Source organism: Metarhizium album, assembly GCF_000804445.1.
Source record: "Metarhizium album ARSEF 1941 chromosome Unknown scaffold_37, whole genome shotgun sequence".
NCBI classification, from domain to species: Eukaryota; Fungi; Ascomycota; class Sordariomycetes; order Hypocreales; family Clavicipitaceae; genus Metarhizium; species Metarhizium album.
Window position 1 is genome coordinate 51,887 of NW_024467611.1, and position 24,252 is coordinate 76,138.

The 24,252-nt window shown below is 55.1% G+C and overlaps 6 protein-coding genes across 6 annotated transcripts; 2 read left to right on the plus strand and 4 right to left on the minus strand.

The window, feature by feature from the left end:
- Positions 1-1,329: 1,329 nt before the first annotated feature.
- Positions 1,330-5,357, minus strand: MAM_07823 (uncharacterized protein; the record flags this gene model as incomplete). The annotated part of the gene is made up of 2 exons (XM_040826621.1): positions 1,330-2,760; positions 2,838-5,357. 2 exons carry the CDS (start codon positions 5,355-5,357, stop codon positions 1,330-1,332), a joined length of 3,951 nt encoding a protein of 1,316 aa, XP_040675360.1.
- Positions 5,358-13,321: 7,964 nt separating this feature from the next.
- Positions 13,322-13,944, minus strand: MAM_07824 (CsbD-like protein; the record flags this gene model as incomplete). Its single annotated transcript, XM_040826622.1, has 2 exons — positions 13,322-13,573; positions 13,648-13,944. The coding sequence occupies 2 exons, from the start codon at positions 13,942-13,944 to the stop codon at positions 13,322-13,324; spliced, it is 549 nt and encodes a 182-aa protein (XP_040675361.1).
- Positions 13,945-15,190: 1,246 nt separating this feature from the next.
- On the minus strand, positions 15,191-16,609 carry MAM_07825 (bar; the record flags this gene model as incomplete). Its single annotated transcript, XM_040826623.1, has 2 exons — positions 15,191-16,438; positions 16,574-16,609. 2 exons carry the CDS (start codon positions 16,607-16,609, stop codon positions 15,191-15,193), a joined length of 1,284 nt encoding a protein of 427 aa, XP_040675362.1.
- A 788-nt stretch (positions 16,610-17,397) lies between these two features.
- On the plus strand, positions 17,398-19,232 carry MAM_07826 (cysteine desulfurase; the record flags this gene model as incomplete). The annotated part of the gene is made up of 3 exons (XM_040826624.1): positions 17,398-17,650; positions 17,718-18,556; positions 18,810-19,232. The coding sequence occupies 3 exons, from the start codon at positions 17,398-17,400 to the stop codon at positions 19,230-19,232; spliced, it is 1,515 nt and encodes a 504-aa protein (XP_040675363.1).
- Positions 19,233-20,333: 1,101 nt separating this feature from the next.
- On the plus strand, positions 20,334-21,218 carry MAM_07827 (Leucine carboxyl methyltransferase; the record flags this gene model as incomplete). The annotated part of the gene is made up of 1 exon (XM_040826625.1): positions 20,334-21,218. The coding sequence occupies one exon, from the start codon at positions 20,334-20,336 to the stop codon at positions 21,216-21,218; it is 885 nt and encodes a 294-aa protein (XP_040675364.1).
- A 904-nt stretch (positions 21,219-22,122) lies between these two features.
- On the minus strand, positions 22,123-24,124 carry MAM_07828 (Glutamine synthetase (Glutamate--ammonia ligase) (GS); the record flags this gene model as incomplete). Its single annotated transcript, XM_040826626.1, has 7 exons — positions 22,123-22,452; positions 22,506-22,615; positions 22,713-22,882; positions 22,946-23,280; positions 23,810-23,902; positions 23,967-24,002; positions 24,122-24,124. 7 exons carry the CDS (start codon positions 24,122-24,124, stop codon positions 22,123-22,125), a joined length of 1,077 nt encoding a protein of 358 aa, XP_040675365.1.
- Positions 24,125-24,252: the final 128 nt, after the last annotated feature.

Genomic DNA, 24,252 nt, shown 5'->3' on the forward strand with positions numbered 1-24,252 from the left:
CATTGTTACGGTTCGAATTTTTCCTTGTATTTGGCTGGTCTGGTCTGGATGTTGAGCATGGCGCTGGGTCAATACGCTGCCTTGGTCGGTGAGAGCGGCTGGAGAACTCAGCGCCTCGGGCGTTTATGTTTTTCCTCAGTCGCATTGTAATGTATTTGAAGCACGAGTTTTTTCACTAGTTTCTTTGTTCTCTTTGCTTTGCCGCCAATTTGACAATACTTGATAGTAGGGCTCAAGATGCGTGGCTACGGGTTCGGCGACTCAAGGGTTTGTGGGTAGCAGCAATATACGTTTGATATTTACAACCAACCTTGATTGTCTGGTCCACCACCGTCATCTACTTTGCAGTGCCCCTGGAACCTAGAATGCCTGCGCGGCTAGTCGCTCATAGTTGCCAACGGAGTCGTGGACGACATCTTGAGCGCGCAGGGCTGGCTAGTCACGCGTACGTCTTCTATGCTTGCATGCACACATTCTGCTCGCACCTTCTCCGCATGTAAAGACACGTACACACACAAGTTCACACCAACGGCACATCACTTGCGCAGATGGTCAGACTAATAACTATATTCCGTCACCACGGCACACGACTGAGGGGATTGATTGGCCCAGCGCTGCCCGACGAGCAAACTCGTCGCAGGATCGTATAGATATATGTAAACATACATGATGGCCGCCAAGCAAATACGTCAAAAAAGAAAAAGAGAGGCGTAGGAGGAAGACAGGAGAAGGAAAGAGAAGCAAAGAGGGAAGTCGAGTCCCGCGTCTCAAGTTCAGATAGGCCCGCCCCCTTGATTAATTTCGACATCTCAGCCTCCTTTCCATTGCCGCCTGTCGGTCAGTCTCATTTCGCTGCACATCTTGGTATCAGGGTATTGTGTCCAGAAAATGAAGCCAAATTCCACAAAAAGAAGCAAAGACGGCAAGAGATTATAAAGAATAAAAAATAGACAAAATGGGCGTGAGGGGATCAAGGGTACAGCAAAAGACTCGCAAAAGTGATGTCAAGGACGGCGGCGGAGGGGCTACGTAGTCCCAGGCCATCCAATGGCTCAACATTCTCCGAAGAGAGAGAGAGAGAGGAAGAGAGACAGGGGGTATTAGCGGTGATAGAGAGTAAGTGAGACTGTACCACTGCAAGCGCGGGCAAAGCAGTGAATGTGTTTCCAAGCTCGTAGCAGAAACTCGGTGACTGCCTGAACAGTCTTCAGAGTCAAAGGGATATTTTGTGTAGGATGCGTATAGAGCCACACGTCGAAAGGAAGAAAATGCAGTAAAGACTCATACAAGAGCAACTCAAAAGGAAATCGTAAACATTTCGTTAAACTTTTACAAGGCAAGGGGCTTCTTTCTGCGCCCAAACATTCTAGTAAACCCACCACTGTCTTCTTGCTGTGACGGCGCCCCATTAATCGCCGTGGGTGAATTATTCATTGGCGGTGCCGAGTCACGCAAGAAGGCAGCCAAATCCGCTGTTTCGCTCCGCTTGCTTGCTGCCTCGCGCGGTTCAAACTTTTTCATCGGGGCCCTACCCGCAGTGGCAGAGGCCGTCAACGTTCCTCGGGCTTGGGTAGCTCCGACATTGCCGTTCATTGGGTCGTATTGGTCGTATCCGGGCGGTATGTTGACCTGAATGGGGATATATCCTCTTCCACTGCTGGCGCGGCTCACTACTGCCCGTGCCTCTGACGCGGCTGTCGTCGATGCCGAATCTTTCTCTTTGTCCTTGCCGCCGCGAGTTAACCTTCCAATCAAGCTTGGCGCACTAGCCTTCTTTCTTGGCGTTCTGGCAGCTGCTGCAGACACAGGCTCCGGTGGTGGCTCGTAGTTTCGTAGGAATTCTGCTAGGCTTTCCTCCTTCTTCGCTGGGAGTCTAGGTGTGTCCAACATGTGGTCATCCTGGTCTGTTTCGTCCTCTCCATCACTCAAGTCAATAGCATAGGGATCACGGACCCGTCTTGTTTTTCGCTTAGGCATCATATTCTCATCATCGTCAAAAAATTGGTTTGGAATGTTGGAGGCCCTGTTCTTAACCAATGCTGACCTGGAGTTTACAGAAGACTGCATCGATGGCATAGAGCTTTCCGTCGCATTTGTGGATGCTCGACTACTGCGAATGTCAGGTATATTGGCGTCTATGGCCTTGCCACCAATAGCACCAGACATCTGATCCGAGTCCATTGTAGTGCGGAAAGGGGCTACATGACGAGGGATTCGATGATTGCTGGCGGCAATGGGCGGTCCTTGTCGAATGAAGTCGATGAGGTCCGAGTTATCGGTCCTGCTGTCCACAGTCGCGTCGCGAGGCTGGTAGCGCGAGCGACCGACGCTGCCAGTAGCAGAGGCACGTCGATGCGCCTCCTGATGCCCCTTGTTGGAGCTTGCGGGAGGAGGTCCAAGTTTCGGCACAGTGTAAGATCGGGTTCCATCAGCCGGGCCCGTCGATTTGATGAATTCGGCAAAATCGGACGTTGAGTCTGGCGGGACGCGTGCCTCTCTGGCTGTAGCTCCACTGGCCCGGACTGTGGACGTTGTCGAGGTGGTTGGTACTCGAGTAGCTGGACCAGCAGGTTTGATGGCCTTGCTGTCCATAATCTTGGGACTGGCAGGCGATGGAGGCAGGCGAGGGGAGGGTAAATTGCCGGCGGCTGATTGGGTCAAGACCGGCGACACCTTGGGCGAATATTGATAAGCTCGGGAATCTTCGCTCTTGCGACGGGCAAACTTTGTAACGACTGGGCTATCCAAAGACCGTTTTGCCTACAACGTATGCAGATCAGTATGCGGTCTGACAAAAGTGATGTATTCCTTGGCGGTTGATTAATTCCGATACTTACGTCAATGTCACGCATATTCTCAGGAGTAAGGGTATATGTGATGGTCTGATTGCTTTGAATGAGCTCTTCAAAATTGCGGGCTACGCTCTCCGAGCGACTAGAGCCGTCCTCGGAAGTCCGCACTGGCTTAAGACGGGAAGCTCCAGATGACACCGAAGAAGCAGCGGTGTGGGCTTGACTGCCTTGACGAGAGCCGAAATTGTTTTGCTGCTGCGTTGGCAGGCTGAGTTCGTCCGATTCACGAGTTCTCGTGCGCTCAATCGCCAAAGGACCTCTGGTTTCAGGCTTGGGACTACTCCAACCCGAGTGGCCGGTTGCCTTGTTGGGCAGATCCTGTACATTCCTTGTTTCAATGTCCGGCGTCGCAGGCGTTGCTGGCAAAGGAGCGGTCCCAGCGTGTACAGGTGAGTGCTCGTACTTGGAGGATTGGATCTGGATATTCGGAGCGACTGGCAGCTTCTTTTTGCGTTGTGACCACGGCGAGCTCGTGTGGCCAGCTGCTGGCATCTCCGCAGCAACTGGCAAGCTGGCCAGCTGGCTTTCACCCTGTGCAAAATTTTGAGATGCCTCCTCCTCAAGCTCGGAGATGGCCGTTGGGTTGCCGGCAGCAGGCTTTCTTCTCTCGTGCGATGATCGTTGTAGCGGCACACCATTCGCCGTTTTAGTCAGGGTTTCATTGTTGGCGGCTTTCAAGCCGTCGTCTAGAATTGTCGTCTTTGAAAGTCCACTGGCAACGCCAGACAAGCTCACAGGACGAGGTCGTTCCGTGGCATCCATTGAGGATGGCCTCGAGCGTGCAGGACTTCGCAGCGCGGGTACGTCAATGATGCGTGCGGAGTGCACACTAGACGACCTCTTTACAGAGCTCGCCCTGCCATGGCTATCAAAGTCAACGGAATGAGCACTGCTAGACATCGAGACACGCGCAGTAGTCATGATTTCAGCTTGTTCATACGCAACCTCCTCAGCATCGTCATATTCTGATACTGAGCTCTGACTGTGTGCGTCGACGTCTTTCGGAGCTGGTGCGCCACTGGTAGTGGTAGATTGGGCATGTGCCGGTGAGAGACTACTACCATCGTCCCTGGTAGTCACTGCAATTCCAATCTCGGCTGAAGCGTCCTTATCCGCTTCGGACTCTGCTGCAGATGCTGCCGGCGTCTGCCCTTGAAACTTTGGGAAAAAGTGAGGGATTCTTGGGGTGGGCAGTGACATCGAACGTTGTCTGGCGGCAACAACAGGTGTATGCGGTTGTGACTTGGTTGGTGTCGGTAGTCCATTCGCAAACATGGACGAGCTGCTCAGAAGACTCCTTGGACGTTTTCTGATCAAGACTGGCTCATTGTCCATTTCGTCGTCATCTTCCTCGCCGCTATGGTGCGCAAGGCCTGGAACCTCAATCTCATCTATATCGTTGTCGCCGACGGGTAGGGGGATATCCGCAGGTTGTACATCCGCCATGATAGGTCCTTCGAAACGCTCCCGTGAGTTCCTACGCTCACTCCCGTCGTCGCTAGCAGCAGACTCAGGAAGGCTAAGGATATCGTGCCCAGATGCCGTTTGTTCTGGCTTGAATGGAGCCGTCGGTCCCTTTGGGCTTCCAGGAATGTCCGTCGTTGGAGTTCTCATTCTCTTCTTCCATCCCCGCCACAGGCGCCCCAAAGTTCTGTCAAGCGCAACACGCTCCATATCAAACTCGGTAACCACAATGCGGTCTGCGGGGTCACTGGTGTTGCGAACGCCATCTTTGAGCTCTTTTTCAATCTTGGATCGAATTCGTTGATATGCGGCTTGCCCGGCGACCGTCAGGGTCAACTCGCCCATGTACTCGATGATGGAGGTGAGGAAAATGGCGACGGCAGGAGAAATGGTGTCGGAGATTTGCTCGTGTGCTCCAATCTCAAGATTTTCCTCTTCCATGTAGACATCCTCGTCCTCTTCTTCCATGTCCCCCAACGATGAATAAACCATGCACCGAAGTCTTGTTCTTTTCCATGCAAGCTCTCCGTCCCAATTCCGGGGTGAGATTGCTTCTTGGAGCTGTTCGTACTCTTCTTCGTTTGCGCCGCCCAGGTATTCGCGCAACTCTTCGTCGGCATTGCTGACAGCGTCTTTGCCCAGCTTCGGTTTCAGGACTTCGATAACGGCAGGGCGGAGTGCAGAGAGTGCGGTGGACTTGGAAACTTGAAGGAAGTGGAATAGGAGCTGGTCAAGAAAGCCGTTGACAAGCTGCAGAGCTGGTGCCGACACCGTTGCGGTTTCTGTCGCCGGGTCAATGCCATTTTGGTCATACCAGGCGTCTGCGTGACTGTCATGATCGTTTGTAATGATTTGCGAAGCAGCGCTGGAGGCAATGAAAGCAGCCTGAGGGGAGACGGAGACGGGTGGCGAGACTAGACCATATCCAATAGTTGATGGTTTGTCACTAGAGATACTTTGCGCCCTCGACCTCACGTGTCGGGGGGAGACGACTCCAGATGGTGGCCTCGAGGCGTTGGCGTCCACAGTCAGGCTCACCATGGCCGTTTTGGTCAGGAATTTCGATTATAAAACTTGCCCGTGGTTCTACTTCGTGTTGCAACTTTGGCCGTCTTTTTCAGAGTTGCTATCGAGCACGGTGTGGCGCTGCGTGTCTGTACGAAACCGATGGTGTCTTTTGCCGGCGCAAGGGTCGAGGGCTTACTGCCAGCGCAAGTTCATACACACGAGATATAACGGGGTATAATACTGCTTGGCGATGGTTAGAACAGCCCTTGATTTTTTTTTCCCTTTTCAAGCAAAGATTGAAAAGATTTGCCCGATACACAAATCCAGCAGTACAAGCTTGGCGCATACGGCGCGAATCAGTGTCTTGTACGAGGCGAGGCTAAACAGGGCGCTGAGAGCACGACCTTGTGGCAACCGCCTCGAGGGTTCTGCACACAATTGCAGCCCAATTTATTCCGTGCGACTTGCCAAAGGTGCTTGCTGGTCTTCCCTACGACGGGATAACAGTCAAGCTCACCAAAATATGGCATGATACAAGGAGGGGAGCACTATGACCAAGCGACGCTGGGGGGTATCCCACGAACCTCGACCGTTTACTAGTATTGCAAATTGAAGTGGCGTCCCATCTCGTCGCTGCAAATGACGTATATAACCATGTAACCAGGACCCTGATAGGAGAATAGGTGAAACGGGCGGTTCGAGCTTCTCGTTATCTCGCAGGCCGGTTCGAAGTATGTCGCGGGGGAGGTCGCAAAGACAATATGCCTTGGCCGTGCAGGAGAAGAAGGCTCATGGCTGTGGGCAAAAGATATTGCGACGGCCTCCTTCTTCAATGCCAGGCACCGCAAAAAGCACAAACTAAGCAAGGCGCAAAGCAGAGCAAAGCAAAGCAAAGCAAGCAGATCGGGAGGCCGGGAGGCAGCTTGACCGTCTCACTCACCAGGACCAGGCCAGAAAAAAAGAAGGGGATCGACTAGTTCGGTGCGGTGGGCACATGGTGTGCCCCAGTCCAGACAATCAGGGGTGATGGATGGATGGGCGCTGGGACCCGGCATGGCTGGCTGGCTGTCTTGTTAGCTGAGCGGACGAGGACGGAGGTGTGAAGGTTTGAAGGCGTGAGGGTGAGGAGGTGTGGATGGAGACTTGGCGACTCGGTCGTGTCCGTAGCGAACGGAGTACGTACTCGGTACGGAGCGTACCATGCCGACTCCTACACAAATCCAAGTCGACCGTGCGGATTCTGCATTGACCACTGACCACTGACCCCTGCCGCGCGCCCTGGGCGGATGTCTGGTGGCTGCGAGCCCGGGCAAGGCCGGCCGTTGGCTGCCTGCAGTTCGCTGCCTGCAATCGCTGCCTGCGGTTCACTGCCAAGTTGCCCAGCAGTTAGTTAGTTGCCTCGCAGGTGCAGGCGCAGGGGAAGGCGCAGGCCCGGCGCTCCTTCCTCAGCGGCCGGCGCGGTGGGCCCGCCCCAGCGACGAGGTCCGGCGGGGCCCAGCGCGCTTCCCAGCAAAGACAAATTGCGCTCCACCATGGCCAGAGGCCCAGCCAAGCAAGCAAGCGAGCGAGCGGCGACGATGGCAAACAGGTAAACGGCGTCGCAGCCATCTTACCTACTACCCGTCACCAGCCAACCTTGACTGAACTCAATTTGCGGGCGACGGGCGACGGCTTGTCCTCCTCGTCGCATTACTCGTCAAGTGGCCGATGATAATCGCCACGCAACCCCAACTAGTCGCCTGCTAGACGGGTGTCCCTTTCCTCTCCAGGCCCCCTCGGACGCCCTGCTCGACTGTTGGGAAACGTTTGCGGCTGACGATGTTCTAGCTCTTTTCGCCTTTCGCTCTTCGCGCCGCGTGGTCGAAGCATCGAGCCCCAAGACAAGTCAAATCAAATCATGGGGCACTCGTCGTCCATCCATCCATCCGCATGGCCATGCTTGCCGGGACCCCCAATTTGCACAGCTGCCTGGTTTCTTTGAGACGGAGCCGAGACAAGGGCGCCATGTACTTTGGACTGGGTGCCGCTGCCACGTACTACGGAGTACTCCCACCGCCATCACCACCCCGCCAGTCCAGTTATCCGTACACGGCATCTGCATGTATAGCAGCGCCATCAATAAACCCTACAATACTCACTCCATTGCTTCGACTTCCATGCAAAGCCGTCTTGCTCGGAACCAGGGACTTGCAGCTTGCGGCTTGCCACCGACCAAAGTGGACAGAAGCCTTCTTTCTAGCCCTGACCGCCCGACCGTGGATGGACATTGCGGGCTTCGGAGTCCAAGGGTTTCGCCCAATAAGTGATAAGACCTGGCCGAAAAGTATTTGCCTTGTTTCTTACGCTGCCTCGGCCTGATCCGTACTACTGCTATTTCACTTGACGGGTATCGACAGTGGACAGTCGGGGAGCATTCGGCGACTCTTTGCTCCAGGGCACGGGCCTTGAGCCCTGCTTGGGCTTTTGAATTGCAACTTCTTCGAAGATCAAGCTCGTCAATCCCGGGGCTGCGCTGCACTGCACGCATGCATAGCCATTGTGGGCATCGTGGAGGACAAAGAGGTCATAATGCCTAGGTTCTTGAGCAAACACGTTCAATTCGCCTCCGTGTACTCCGTACGGAGTACTCCTCTTGTACTCTCAGCCTGGATATTGGTCTTCGTCCCCGCCGCACGAGCAACATCCACTCAGAGGCCAACCGTGCCAGACAGACATCATGACTTCAACCGCGCCAGCGGCGTGCTTCTCACCTGCAATACTCCGTAACGGAACCTGACAGCCGAGTCTTTCGTCATCTGCCTGTTGGTTCTCGACCTCATCCGGACATAGGAACGGTTTTAATCTTACCATTCGCTCCGGCTACCTGCTCCAGTACATCCGCACCCGAGCTTGCTGTCTCGTTGCCCGAGGTCCCGCATTTTCTCTATGCGCCTGCTTCAACCAACGATTCTACCGGGCTGCCGGGACATTCTTGTGCACTAGGCCTGCGGGCTGGCGAGATTACTCGTCTAGCACTCCGTACGCACACTACTAGTACTGCTGGTGGTGCCCTGGCTTGCGATCAATCAATCGATCGCATCTCGCCAAATGCCCAGGATCCTCGCAAGCCGTGGTATGTATTTGCCAAATCCCGCCAAATCACCATCCCTGACTTGACAGCCTGGACTGTCATATATGTGACATGGCCACTTATGAGCCGAATCAGCAAGGACATGGCGGCCCTGCAGACCGTGCGGAGCAGAGCGGACGGTAATGTATGTACAGTCCATCGTCAATCCCATGCAACCGGCCGCGCCTGAAGCAAACCTCATTTCCAGCGTGTCGCGGTTATTGCTGCGGACTGAGTAACTTATTGAGTATGTACATGCCACAGGTCCAGACGGTCTGATGTGCGTGGGTTGGAGTACGTAAAGTCACACATGCAGCCACAGATGCGCAGGCGTTCTGCCCTTTCCCAGGATCAGCACTTCGCATACCCGTGTCCGGAGTCGTAATCTGGGCTGGGTTTGTTTGCCGATGCCGTTATCATCGACAAACTTGCTGATGTCACAAATTGACGCGAGGTTTTGTGGCGGCAAGCTACGCGTCAACTTGTCAACCCTCGTCAAGATACACGTGTATCGAAAAGCAAATCCGGAGTACGGAGTACCTGATGGTCATTCAACAAAACATCACAGACATGGCTGGCCTACATTTATAGTACATGGAAGAAGGGTACTAGTAATCTGTACGACGGCTGAACGGCTTATGCTGTGCAGAATTCACTGGCCTGGCGCCGCCGTACTGCCCCAAATCATTCGCCCCTTTTAGTACGAGTTTTCCTGTGCCCCATGTCTCGAATGGCTTCGACACTGTGCCACCGTGCTTTCGGCTCTTTGTCCGCCGCCGTGGCCTACTGGGCTATCACTACGTACCTGTTGGTGGTTTTTTGCCACTCCACGGTCGTGCCAATGGAGGGTGGGCAATGTCTTCTTCCGCACAGACAGGCCGATCATTCGAGTCCGTGGCTGCCAGCACAAGGGACGAGCGCAACTCTGGAAATCACCTGGTCTTTTGTCGACTAGTAAATAGCAGTATACTAGTACCAGAACTAGAATACTACGGGGACGAATAATGTGTCGGGCCCCTTGGATCTCCTGCATAGCTCCGTCCATATCCACGGTTGTCACCTGAAGCCTGGAGAATCCCGCGCGCTGACTCGGGCGACTTGGCAAACCAGCCCCCAAGCTCGCCTTGTGCTTGCTAGCTTGGTTACCAATGGACTATACCACTCGGCGTCCAACTCACTAGGTCGTTAAGCCCACGCGAGATGACCAACGGTGGTGTGGCGGTTTGGTTCCATTGCTGCCTCTCGTCCGACTCCGAGATGGGTTTTAAAAAGCCAATTCAAGCCGGACTCCTCCGCGGTCTTTTAGCGCTTGAGGACTTTATCCAGCCCATCCTTTGCGATGAAAGGGCGAAAATTGAACATGTAACCGAATGGGTGTTGAGATGTCTCAGAATTGCTTGGACCCTTGACTCTTGAGCTATCTAGTAGTTGACTACTCCGTATTAGCCTTTGAAAGAAGAAACCGCCTCCAATGGAAGGGGCCACAAGGACAACTACGATGGCCAGTGGCTTCGTCAATCCTGAAACGAGCACGCAGGAGGCGGCTGTGTTTGCTACAAGATTGTTCCAGGATTCACGACACAGCACAAGTCGAGTTTGATGGTGTGGCGCTCCTGGCCGTGAAGGCGAAGAGGCCGTCATCCAGCGATGCTGACCGTCAACGACATGGGACAAGTCTGCACTGCTTGAACCTGATTTGGATTAGAAGGCATCAACGGCAAGGCACCACTACCACCACCACCACCACTACTACTACTACTACTACCACCAGCGGCAGTAGGAATAAGCAAGCACGGGTCAGCAAGGCGGCGATGGTCTTGCTCCTGCAAAAATACGGCCCAACTGGTTGACCTGCAGCCTGAGCGCATATTCGCAATGGCTCAAGAACGACTTGATCGATACAGCCGGACCCGAGAGTTGCGGACAGGGCTTACGCTTACGGCACCTATGAAGACTTATGATACTCATCCCTGTCACCGCGCCGGACCGAGCCACGGAGCGGTGCAATGGGGTTTGACGGCGGATGCCCCAATAGTAGTTGATTTTGGCAATCCTTTGTGCTTGTTGGACTCCAATGCCGGTTGGGCACGACTAGAAGTTGGCACGACGGCTCCGATGCTCCACGGATCTGTGACAGCTGTGTCGTCTCTTCTTCCCCCGATACATACGGAGTACAGTCGACTCGATCTAGGCGGCCAGGGCATGTCAGAGTTGCAGCGCGCGGAAGGATTCGATGCTGTGCGACAAGTAGTGCTGGACAAGTAAGACAGACAAGACATGTCGGGCTTACCAACAGTTGTCACATTACGAGATTTCGACGCTGCATGGAGTAACTACTATTACGCTTGCTGTCGCCGCGTCCATCAGCAGGCGACATGTTCCCGAATGCAGGGCGAACAGGCTGCCATTTCTGTGCAGCGCCACATGTGCAGCCGAATGTAGGGCGATGCAGAAGGCCGACGCTGACGCCCGTTGCCAAGACTCGAGACGAGCTGATGATGTCTGTTGCGGGAAGTTGAATAATTTGGTGCTTTTTAACTACTTGGAACACAAGACGAGCGTCGGCTCGTTCTGTCTTTTGGTCCTTTCCTTCTCATGCTGCCTCGTCTCCCTCATTCTTTGGAGGAAGCCCTCTCCGTGGACCAGGGCCATGGCTTGTTCCGACAAAGCAAGGTGAAACCGCGTCACGGGATGAGTCGCAGCAGCAGTCGTCCCTAATTTCTCACGAGAGATGTGATAGGGGTTGGCGGCATGGGGGAAGAGACGCACCGCCTCGCTTGGTCCCGCTCCTGGGCGGCTCGGGAGACGAGACGAGTTTTTTTTTTTTTTTTTTTCCTTTTACTCCGTGGGTGTGCTCATCATCATGTCATATTGGAGGAGTCCCCGGTACGCAAATCCTCCGGCAAATATATGTATGTGGCGGCACCTTGGCCGCCGGCACAAACTTGAGGGCGGGCTTGGAGTACATGAGCTCATGTCAGCGGGCAGATGATAAGTTTCCCACGGAGGACCCCGTCCTCGGCATGGGGGCTGTCGGACATGACATGGTCCAGGATTCGATGGTACTCAGTACGACGTACATGTATGCGTGTGTTTTTCGCAGACGACAAGGGTTCGGCGTTGCACCGCCTTGGCGGATTGTTACGTACTTTATTATTGGCATCAACTCATCATGTGCGTACTCGGTATGTATGCACATACGTTTGTGCAGACGCACGCGGTGGGATTGCGATGAAGACGGAAGCAGTTTATCTTGTCGGATCGGGCCGGGACAAATCATTGCTTGGCCACCCACGTCCATGATGTACCTCTACGCCTGCGGTGCGGTGTAATAGTAGCACAGAGGATCGATGTGTGCAGTCACCAGTGTCATGCCACGAACATGATCCCTCTCGTCTAGGGTACCCTGACACAAGTTTTGTCATGAATCATGATGTTATCGACCTTGAAACAGGCGGGTGGCTCTCACCCGGCACATCAAACAACTACGGCTTCGATTCATGACTCTCGAGTCCTCGACGAGACGGGTAGCGCGTGCGTGCGTGTGCCCTGCATGCGGCCTGCGCAGTCACGGCTGTTGTCTCTCGTCTCTTGCGCCGAGTCCAGTCTGGAACAAAGGTCGCGATGTGGATATACGTACGAATGTATCCCGCGTCAAGCGTCGGGCGTCAGGCGCCACAGAGTTGCCAGTTATCAGTACTAGTGGCAACTGACACCTACGTGTTTCCTTGTGGTAAACGAAGTCTTCCGCCGCAGGGCCTGTGGTGAAACAAGAGCAACGAAAAAAAGGGGGACGGACATGCGACGGACGAGATGTGAGAAGTGCGGCTTGCCGTTTGGCCGCGGCCCTCGAGCTCCATCTACGGAGTGGTGCCGGGAATAAAAAAAAAAGAGAGAGAGAGAAAGAGAAAGGAGCTGAGAGAAGAATATTTGCCGTCGTGAAACGCAGTTGACGCTGGCAAGCAAACACCCCATTGCTGCTGCTCTTTGCTGTTCACGAAAATACAGCCAAGAATCAACAATCCACCCACGCACACGCACACGCACGCTCGATGCCGCCAAACTCGACTCATCCACCAGCTAGGTTGGTCAAGACGGCGACCCAACGACGACGCTTCGTCTGCTACACCACGGCCACGGATGGGCCCGGTGCTTCCCGTCCGAACCGCCGGTCTGCCGTCCGAACCGCCGGTCTGATTTGTTGTGAGGCCCATCCCCAAAGCCCGCGGCAGCTTCCAAGTTGCGGCCCACGATGCCCGTCCCGTCGCCCTCTTCGTCACCCAGCCCGGGCTGTCCCTGGACGGCCTGCCCAGTGTAGAGAGTCATGGACGGGACCGACGTGGGCATGTCCGTCTCCGTGACCGTTGCAAGTAGGCCCCTTTTCCGGCGAATTCCACGTCCCTGACAAGTCCAAGACTGGGCTTTGCTAGTCCCCTCCTTCCTCTCCTCGTCCTGCCCCAGGGGCGCTGGTTGCCGGGCCGTTGGGAATCTTCGCGGGCCGAAATGGCTGCGTGCCCGTCCTCGCCGCCGATCTCTTCGGCCTGTTCCTCTTCCAGGGGTGCGCCATGCTCGTCTGATGGAGGTGGAAAGACGATGCCCTTCAAAGAAAGTAGACAGACCCGAGAGAGCTCCTGTTGCACCGGAGTCTCTTACCAGTCCCGACAGAACTCGACCTGACGTGTTGCAATTTTACATAATCCATAAACATGGCTGGCCATAGAAAAGCTTTCATCAAGTAGGCGGGAGAGCATCTTGCTGGCTTTGCTTGATTCAGAAATGTCTCGGTAACACTGTGTTATTAAACTATCACATCAATCATTGTCTTTCTAGGGTATCAGTTTCATCACGCTCATACCATCTCGCCTAGTAAAAGCCCAGCTCGCGCTTCTCATTCTTTCTTCTGTTCCGCCTCGGCCCGCTTTTCAAGATCGTGTTCCACGCCTCGCTGTTGGGCCTTGCCGTCAGCTCGCATCTGGTCATAGTGAGCCTGTCCCTCCTTGTCACCAGTCATGTTGGAAATGGCCCCCCCAACGGTACCCTGAGCTCGAGCGGCCACGCCAGAGCCCAAGTCGCTGACCTGGCCCTTGGCCTCTTGCTGTTGACCCTCAAGGTTCTGTTGACGACCGGTAGATTCCAAATTCTGGCCGACATTGTCAGTCGCCACGGAGGCTCAACAACCATACATACGTGCAGGTATTCAACGAGTCAACTCACCTCACTACCGATCAAACCACCAACGGCTTCCTTGGCGGAACCAACAGTCTGATTCCAGTTGCCCGCGGCACGATCGGGGTGGTCCTTGCTGACACCTCCATCGGCGGAAACAGTAGCCCCAGGCACCTTGACAGATGCCTGAGAAGCTTCGTGCTCAGCTTTGGCAGCGTCTTTTTTGGCATCGCCCTTGGCCTCGTCGCTCGTGTTCCCGGTCAAGCTTCCAAGGGCGCTCTGGACAGCTCCAGTGGCAGAGTCCACGTAGGACTGGAGGGTGGAAGGTGCCTTGTCGTCAGACATGGTGAAGAGAGTTGTTAGTTGTTGGTGAATGTGGGAGAAGACAAGAGTTGAACTGATAGAGTAGAGATCTTTTGCAAAGGCAGATTGGGAGCTCAGAATGGCCTTGTTGATGGGTTGAAGAGAAAGTTGATCTTGTCCAGGATGGGGTTGGAGCTTAGTTCTTATACATACGACTGATGACCGGGCGTGGTTTCCGACAGCAAACGCAACCTCACCCTGCCGAGGAAGGCCCCCAGATGATTCGAGAATGGCACCTTCGCTTCCATGCAGAACGGAACGGAATCAAGTGCTGCAGCTGCCTGTGATGTCATTTTGCCATTTCGTCTTGGGTGCAGGAAACAGAGCGCTCCGTACTCCGTACGTGCCGCTGCTTCATTTGGCAGGTGGGCTGGTGGGGCCGCGTCATCATTATGACGTCACCACCCCTCTGTTGTCGCGACCTCTCGCCGTGTTCAACGTGACGCGTCGTCGAGCACTCGGCTGGCGGCATCTTTACATCCAGAAAAGAAGGTCCGTCATCAGTGGCTCTGTCCATTCCCCGCGCACGTGCGCTGCTGGTCATGTAACCATCAAGATTGAGCTTTCTTTCTTGACAAATTTCGAAATTTCCAGTTGCCAGAGTGGATCAGAGTGTGGTTGTGTGCATCAAGGCCCCCGACTGCCGTTACAAGCGGCTAGCCTTTGCATTTAACATCGTGTTTGACGGACCATTGCCGTCCGTCAGCACTCGAGACTTGGTCCAGATTGGGCCCTGCAAGCGCTGGACTGCGATGGTCGCCATCCCAGCACCGGCGATGGGTGCTGTGGCATTCTCAAACGCCCTTCACTATCCAGGTAAATATAGATGGGCAATTGTCAGGCAATCCGTGCTTCATGTACGTGGCTTTTTGTGGTTACTTTTTGTTGGTGGTTCGCAACGTCATGTCATGGCCATGTAGCCGGGCACTGTGACATGCTGGCTCTCCGTTTGTGCCAGTCAGTCCCAAGGGATAGTTGGTAATCCAAACGATGATGTATTGTCCATCTTTTCAAACACTCCGGGTTACCCCCTATGGACCTGCCTCAGTCTCAACACCATGCGCTGCATCTTCTTTACCCCGAGCAAAGGGCCAATAACCAACCAAGAAGCCACAGCTCCAGAACACCCGCAACAAGAGTCGTGAGTACGCAAACTACTTAACCGAGCTGGACATAGTTGCCTAAGCATCCGACCAGTGGAGTTAGAACAGGCGCAAAAGAAAAAGCATCACACCACGCATCGACAGAGCTGCTCACCAGGAAACTGCCCCTCCTTTCCATTGAGGCGGCCTGTCCACCATTCGTTCTCATTCTGTGTTCTAGACACAATCTCAATAACATCGCCAGCTCGGAAACTCAAATCTCCTTCGGCTTGGGCGGAATAATCGTACAGGGCTGTCACGGTCTCCGCTGCAGGTGCAGCCGTTAAACGCTTGGGCTTGGGCTTGGGCGGTGGGGGTTTTGCCTTGGCCGCGGCAACAGTTGATAGAGCAGTCTTGTTGCCGGGAGAATATGGCGGAGGTGCGGCTTCGGTATCGCTGGAAGGCCTGCCGTAGGCACCAATTTTGGGGCTCGTCCCGCCACCGCTCGAGGTCGAGGGCCCAGCCGTCAGCAGGCCTGGTTGCTTGCCGGCTTCGAGAGCCGGGCGAGCTCCGTATCGAATCGGTCGGGGGCGTCCAGTGGTTTTGAATCGGCAGATTGACAAAGCCTCGGCTTGTTCTTGGATGTCTCCACGCTTTTCTTGGAAGGCCTCCTCGATTTCGCGAGTCAGGTCAAAGTAGCCAATATCACAGCGCTGCATTCGCTCGTGGAGTGTGTAGAATATGTTGAGCTGCATGTAGTAGAAAGATTGGAACAGCGGCTGAATGAACTCTCGTTCTAGAGTAAACAGCCGGGGCAATTCATCCTTCAAGAGGTTGTTGAAGTATTCGTAGTCTTGCGTCGCTTGCTCGAACTCTCCCTCTGCCTTCCACATGGCCTTCTCATCTTTGGGCGTGCGTTCTTTCTTGTCCTGCAGCTTCTTGAGGTTGGCGCGATGTCGGTCGTAGTCCAGTTTCTTGTGCTCTCGCTTGACTGCTGTCTTTCGAATGACTTTGATCACGTCTAGCAGCTCGGTAGCTGGGCGGATGACCCTAGTCTCAATCATTTCCAGTTCCGGAGCAAGCGTCTCTTGCAACTCTTTGACAATGGCTTCGTATTCCTCGCAGGCGCGGATTCCTTCTGGATTTCCCTCGGGTTTGATGTTGTCGGGATCCGACATGCGGCCGGAGATGGGTTTGTAGATTTCCGTCATGGCTTTGCTGAATTCGATTTGGTGGTTCAACATGCCGTTGATGGCCTCGAAATATTTTTTCGACTCATCATGGAGCTTCTTGGTCTCGGTCTCGAGCTCTTGGAAACGGCGTTCGGCGTCGATGTAGACAGCATCTTTGGTGTGCTCGCCAATATTGAACTTGTGCTTGAATTGTTGAGGCGCCTGTGGATGCAGAAAAATTCGTTAGCAAACCTGCGGCCCGCGGAAGCGTCGTTATCAAGTCGTGCTTCCTGGGCAGACGTGATGATGTTTTCGCTGGAGGGGCCGGGATGGAGGAGATGAGGGGCAGCAACGTACCCGAGTAAGGCTCTTGGAAAAGCCCTTGAAGCTCATGATGGAACAATGCGAGACCTGTGCTCGACACGGGGATGGTTTACCGCGGCGAAAAGTCGCATGTGCGCTCTATCGAAGGGGGCCGGGAGGACGACGACGACGACGACGACGACGACGACGACGACGGACGACTACGGCAACGACGAGGAACATTGATCGACGCCTTTGTCGGCGCAGCCACGCCAAGAGCAGGCAGGCAGGGCAGGAGGATCCGTCAACTGGTCGGGTCGCTTGGTGACGACTTTGCAGTGGCTGTGCTGATTTTGTGGCGCAGGGCCCTCACCGATCAGTGCTCAGCTGCCTGCCAAGTGCAACGACTACCAACTTGCTTTGCTGCCCAAGTAAGGTAATCTACTATCAGGTACGGAGTACGTACCTAGAGGTACTCAGCACCCGTGTAGTTGGCGTCGACGCGTGCGGAGCTGCTCCTTTGATGAACGCAGAAAGAGACTTGTCTGTCGGCCACACATGGCAAGACTCAATCGCCGAGGCGGCACTGCGTCCGCTTTGCTTCCGGGTGTGTCCGCCTTTGCGTCTTGCCACCTTCGGCCATTGAAGCCAGGCCTGCTGTGGGTCAGCATTTGCAAGTGGCCGATGCGCCTCGGACCAGGTCCGACCAATCAGAGGCACCTTGAGGGTGCTTTATCACCGAGTACCCGAGCCGACACTCTGCCAATGACAAATCTCTGGACGGAGAGAGACATTTTTTGGAAGGGCTGCATCGAAAAGAGCACCATCCTCTTGTCTCGCCCATATAACCCACCGCACACGACACATTCATCGCAATCATGTCCAGTTTGGCATCTTGCGCGCTACGGTCGGCCAGCCGCAAGGCTCCCGCTGCCGCTCCTCTGCGCGCTCTGCCTCGTGTTGCCCTGGTGGCCGCGAGAACGAAGCCCGCCCGACGGGCGTATGTGACCGAGTCCAGGCAGGACCAGGCCCGTGTCGAAACCGCCATCAAGCTCGATAAGAAGGATTTTGTCGACATCCCGCCTCCGCCCATGGGCGCTCCTGCGGATGCCAAGGTCAGCCCTATGGCTGGTATGTGCGCCCCTGCTGCCGTCTTCTCCTTGGCCACGCCTGGCTGCGCGACTTGATGAGCTGACAGTTTTTGGCCTCGCAGAGGTTCTAAAGCAAGCTGCTGTCATGGAAGAAGGACAACGGCCCATCTACCTGGACATGCAGTCGACAACGCCGGTTGATCCCCGCGTCCTCGATGCCATGATTCCCTTCTACGTTGGCGTCTACGGAAACCCTCATTCTCGGACACACGCCTACGGCTGGGAAAGCGAAAAGGCCGTCGAGGCCGCTCGTGACCACATCGCTTCGCTCATCGGCGCCGACCCCAAGGAAATCATTTTCACTTCGGGTGCCACTGAGAGTAACAACATGAGCATCAAGGGTGTAGCCAGATTCTTTGGTCGCTCTGGCAAGAAGAACCACATCATCACAACACAGACAGAGCACAAGTGCGTCCTGGATAGCTGCAGACACCTGCAGGACGAGGGCTTTGAAGTCACCTATCTGCCCGTCCAGCACAACGGACTGATCAAATTGGAGGACCTCGAGGCCGCCATCAAGCCCGAAACTGCCCTGGTCAGTATCATGGCGGTCAACAACGAGATTGGTGTGATCCAGCCCATCGAGGAGATTGGCAAGCTGTGCCGTTCCAAGAAGGTCTTTTTCCACACCGACGCTGCACAGGCCGTGGGCAAGATTCCTTTAGACGTCAATGCCATGAACATTGATTTGATGTCCATATCATCACATAAAATCTATGGTCCCAAGGGCATTGGAGCTTGTTACGTGCGGCGGAGGCCAAGGGTCAGATTAGATCCTCTCATCACTGGTGGTGGTCAGGAGCGTGGTCTGCGAAGCGGCACCCTGGCGCCCCCCTTGGTTGTCGGTTTCGGCGAGGCTTGTCGCATTGCCAAAGAAGAGATGGCGGTAAGTACTTGACAACAGTTTCTTTTTCCCTCTTCTTTTCTTGTTCCCCCAGCTCTGCCCTAGTTTCTCTACGCGCGTTGTATATGATGATCTGCTCTACATGCATGGCTTTCTGAATGGCCCGTGACAAGGCCGTTCATGTTGAGTGAAGCACCCTGTCTGATTTTGCGTCTTCTTTTCTCTGTGCTTTCAAAGTCACCGATGTACATGATCGGCATGGGTACCCGTGCAAGTAAAGCTGATACTTTCACAGTATGATTCGAAACGAATCAAGACTCTATCCGACCGGCTCCTCCACGGCCTCCTCTCCATGGAGCAAACCCAACAGAACGGCGACGCAAATGCCTTTTACCCTGGCTGCGTCAATGTATCCTTTGCCTATGTCGAGGGCGAGTCTCTGCTCATGGCCTTGAAGGACATCGCCCTGTCTTCGGGCAGTGCATGCACTTCGGCGTCTCTGGAACCCAGTTATGTCCTCCGAGCCCTCGGAAACAGTGACGAAAGTGCGCACAGCAGCATTCGATTTGGCATTGGTCGCTTCACCACCGAGGCCGAAATCGATTATGTCCTCAAGGCTGTTCGGGAGCGAGTCAGCTTTTTACGAGAGTTGAGTCCGCTATGGGAGCTAGTGCAGGAGGGTATCGATCTCAATACCATCCAATGGAGCCAGCATTAAAGGTAGGCTTTCGTTTTTTGGTTGATGGTTTTTGGCTGCGTGGCAAAGTGTGTCAGAGAAGATGGAAAAAAGTCGGGATTGTTCGAGGCTGAGCAGGACAACTCCGGGCAGCGGATGCCCTTGTAACATGATTGTACAACACGATACCTCTTTCTGCGAAATTATGGGATACGGTACATGGGAAGCTCTACCACAGATGGCAAATTGTCTGTCGTTTCACATCGGAGAAGCATAACAAAGAAGCTCTCCACATGCTAATATCACGTTGGCGGCCGGGACGTGCCGTGAGCTTTGTTACATGATACTGGCCCCAATCAGGTGAAAAGCCGCCACTTGGTGATTTAACAAAGTGAATACGAAACGGTCACGGTCCATTGGCTACCATCAGTTGACAACGCTCTGGTTGATGACGGCTTGGTTGCGGGAAAGCAGAGACTTGCTTTTACTATTGACGGTCTGAACTTTCAACACCATCAGAATCGCTGCCTTGCGGCTAACCGCTTTGCCCAAAAGAAACAAGAGACAACGACTTCCCTTCAGGATAAGGGGCTTGTCGGGTACCTCGGGCTTGACAGATGTACCTTGGCTCTTGACGTACGTAGCCTGACTCGCGATGGAAACTTGCCGTCGGTTGAGAGTCGAGACAAATCCTTGGAGGGCACGCAGCGCAAGTTGAAATCACGCATGTGCCAGAAAGTGTGTGCGCCGCGACAGGATGATGTCGTGTCTTTTGCCGAATATGCTGCTGGATAGGATGAAGCAAGTGGTGTTTTTTTTTTTTATTCCCAGTTGCGAGTACAGGTTCATCACCCATTCCGCCGTTGCTCGCCGTCACAGACGCCAATGCCCGACGCGGACCGGGACTCGGGACCCGGGGCTCGGGATTCGCGAGAAGGTCCGTGGAATGATTTGACCTCGGTTCTCGGCATCGGCAGTCGTTTTAACTTCCAACTTCACCAACCTAACGCCTCCCTGCCATATAAGTCAGCGTCGAACACTTCAACACCACAATGAAGCAACACTGTCCACCTGTCCTCACTCCTCGCAGACCGCCAGACGACACGCCGCCTCGACCAAACCAAGCAAGGTCGCGCCCCCGAGATGGCCGGCAGCACACAGGAGTCGGACCGACGGGGCCAAATAAAACTCACAAGCACCCAAGAAACGCTCCTCATCACGCTCTACTCGCGATGGCAGGACTTCTACTCGCCCCGACCGCTCCTGGGCGACCGCTGGTCGGCCGAAGCCATGGAGCGCGTCCTGGAGCAGACGACCGAGGCGCGCTCCCGCACAAGAGGAGGCATGGTGTCGGGTCTGCCGCTGCTGGTCCTGCGCGCGCGCCTCTTCGACGAGTGGACCGCCGAGTTCCTGGCCGAGAATGAGCGCGCCACCGTCGTCCATCTCGCCTGCGGACTGGACACGCGCGCCCTGCGGCTCCGCGACAGGTGCGGCCCCGGCGTCACCTGGATCGACGTCGACTTCCCCGACGTCATCGAGCTGCGGCGCCGGATGGAGATTCCGGAGCCCAGGCGCGCCGCCGACGGCTACTCGTACGACATGGTTGCCTCGTCGGTCGTCGACGCGGGCTGGCTCGACAGCCTGCCCGCGGGGAAGCCGACCCTCGTCATCTTCGAAGGCCTGACAATGTACCTGTCGCCCGACGAGGGCCGCGGCCTGATCAGGCGGCTGCTCGGGCGCTTCGGCACCGGCCAGCTCGTCTTCGACAGCGTCTCGACCGCGAGCCGGTTCGTGCTCAACACCGTCCCCGGCGTCAAGGGCCTCTGGACCTTCAAGTTCGACTGGGCCATCGACGACCCGGGCGCCCTGTGCGCGTCGTGTCCCGGCCTCGTCTTGGCCACGTCCCTGCGTCTCTGGGACATGCCCGGCCTCGAGCGTCTGCCTTGGCCGATGCGGCTTGCGGCTTTTGTCGCCTCTTGGATACCCATCCTGAGGGACGTTTCTCGCATGAACAGGTTCAATTTCTGAGTCGGCACACGTGGTACACGCCAAGATTTGGCTGCTGCTCTTCGTCCCCCAACCCAGACTTGTCCGCTGGCACGACGTGTTTTTCAAGACCGCAGTTACTGTACGAATCTAATTCTTCATGACTTTTGACTTTTGACTCTTGTCCGACCAAAAAGTCGTTCTGCCGTGACCGTTGACCGTCATGTCATGCTCACGTGGCTCATACACGTCCTGTCTCAACATTCGACACCGAGGGAGGCGGAAACGTGAGCCCCCCGTGCCCGGCTTTGGTTCTGCAAGAAGTCGCCTATGCTGTCAGAACGTGGAAATCCCTGAGCACAATCCACGACCCTCGGCGTTCCATGGCCCCAACCCAGGCACGTACATGACGGCAAGTGTCCTTGTGCACGCACTGCGACATGTGCAACATGAAGCCAACGTCGCAGCGGAGACGTCACGTCGAGGTGAGTTCCGTCATGGACAATGAGTTGGAAAAGGGTCAACAAGGCGCTGCCTGCGCACGACGTCGCTGCCACGTCCCCGAGTAATGGCCGCCTCAGCTACCATTACTTGACGCATTGTACTGTCGGTATCCTGGGCAAACAGGAACTTTGTGCGCATCAGCAATGCCCAGTCGCGCTTGGATACTACACAGTAGTGGCGTGTGATTTGTGTCATGTCTGATTCGCCAAGTCACAACGTCGCCTCAACTCTCACATTACCAGCATCGCACTCTGCAGCCAATTCACGACAAAACACCACCAAAAGACAGCCCATGCAGCGTGGTTCCCAGCGTCTATAGCACTGGTTGATGTATATTCACCGACTATTACAAGCCCTTTCAAGTGTACCTCATCCAAAACGCCATGGCAATGAAACCAAATAATCCATGCTAGTCTAGTGTAAAGGCGCAGCAACAAGCTTCTTACAACTTGCCGAATATCGACGTCATAAGAATCTTGGTGACACGGTAAGGATCGGCATTGGACGCGGGTCGGCGGTCTTCAAAGTAGCCATAGCCCTTGGCAGCAGTCTCCCGGGGGATTCGGATAGAGCAGCCGCGGTTGGCAACACCCCAAGTAAACTGATCAATGGAACCAGTCTCGTGACTTCCAGTGAGACGCAGGTCATTGTCCTCTCCGTACTCCTTGATACACTCGATGTGGTGGGGTTCGAGCTTCTTGAGAGCATCTTCAATGAACTTCATGCCACCCTCAACGCGCATTTCTTTTGTACTAAAGTTGCTATGCAAACCCTGCGGCTAGTTAGTCAAGGGCCAGCTACTGTGGACTGTCTGTCGCGACTCACAGCTCCATTCCAGTTTCCGCTCATAGGTTTGGGGTGGAATGAGACCTTCACACCATAGTCCTCTGCGACTCGGGCGAGCATAAATCGTGAAATCCAAAGTTCGTCACCCACTGACGTTGTTGTTAGCATCCGTGAATCCGCGTGGCAACAGCAGAAGCGAGTGCTTGGTGTTCCCGTTTAAAAAACACCAACCACAGGTTTACTTACTGCTGATACCGACACATGGGCCGACTTGGTACTCCCACTGGCCGGGCATCACTTCAGCGTTGGTGCCTGAGATGTGAATTCCAGCGTAGAGGCAGGCCTTGTAGTGAGAGTCGACAATGTCGCGCATAACAACCTTGCCACTGCCAACGCCGCAGTAGTAAGGACCCTGGCTACGAGGTTGTTAGTGTCCCCGAGAATTTTATGGCCATTTTGTGGAAATGAGGTGGTCTTACGGAGCTGGGAAACCGCCAACGGGCCAGCCGTAAGGGCGACCATCATGATCAAGCAGAGTATACTCCTGCTCGAGGCCGAACCAAGGCTCGTGCTCGGCGTTGGCCTCCATCACCTTGTTGCACTCATAACGGAAGTTGAACTTGTTGGGCGTGCCGTCGGCGTTCCAGCACTCAGCAAGGACAATGATGTTGGGGGAGCCGCGGAAGGGATCGGGATAGACGGCACAGGGACGCAGGTAGACGTCCGAGTTCTCGCCGGGAGCCTGTTCGGTGGAGGAACCATCGAAATTCCAAACGGGGAGATCTTCAGGCTTGTACTCCTTCTCCTCGAGTGTCTATTGAAGTCAAACAACCGTTAGCGTCTTCGATTCCTAATTAGGCGACTTGGATCTACACGATGCTGTACGTCATAGCGATGCACGAATTGTCGACACATGGCCAATCGCGCCGCGGGACTGCCGATGCGCGGACACTGTTGGTCCGCTCGACCGGAGGCCCAGCGGGGTCATCATCTCCGTGTCGCGACTGCGGGGTGGCCGTTGCTATTTTGGGAATGGCTGGGGCGCAGAGCTGGGCTGCTGCGCCGCAGTCCCGGGCGTGTGTGGCTGAGACTCGCGCTGGCCAAGGCAGAGACAAAGCGCCCCCCCTCCCCGTCTTGGGCTCGTGCGACCCGAAAACAGCCACTTGGCCGCGCCGTGAATGCACGCCGCCACCCAAGTGCTGACGGAACAAGTCGGGACCTGACAAGCCACATGTCGGCGGTGTCGTGTGCAGAGCGACGACGGCGGGCAGGGGTTGGCCAGAGGTAAGGAGGACGAGGCGTAGTGTCGTTCATCGACTGGGGTTGCTGGGGCTCCGACTCACCCTCGATTTTGATCGAGTCTCGCCGCTGGCGTCCACCCAGACGTATTCGGCCATGATGGAGCCCTTTTGGTCGAGCTTCAGGTACTTGTTGAGCTGAGAAAGACGGACCGGTCAGCATGGTTTGCAGTTCGATGAGGACCACGCAGTTGCGACGTACAGTCTCCGTTCGGGAGGACAAAACTTCTCGGTTCGCCTGGTGATAGCAGCGTAGTTAGCAGACATGATCTGGAGTGGTGTTGTTGTCCCTGCATGCAGGGCTTATGGGAGCGCTCCCATTGGGCAGGCGACAGCAGCGCCGGGGAGCCCACGAACCATGGTTTGTGGTGTTGGTGTTTCTGTGTTGACGTGCGGGAATAGGCAAAGCGACAGCGCGGGATAAAAAATATAAACGAAAAATGAACAAATAATCGAATGCCTCTGTGTGTGACAGAGAGCAAATCCGC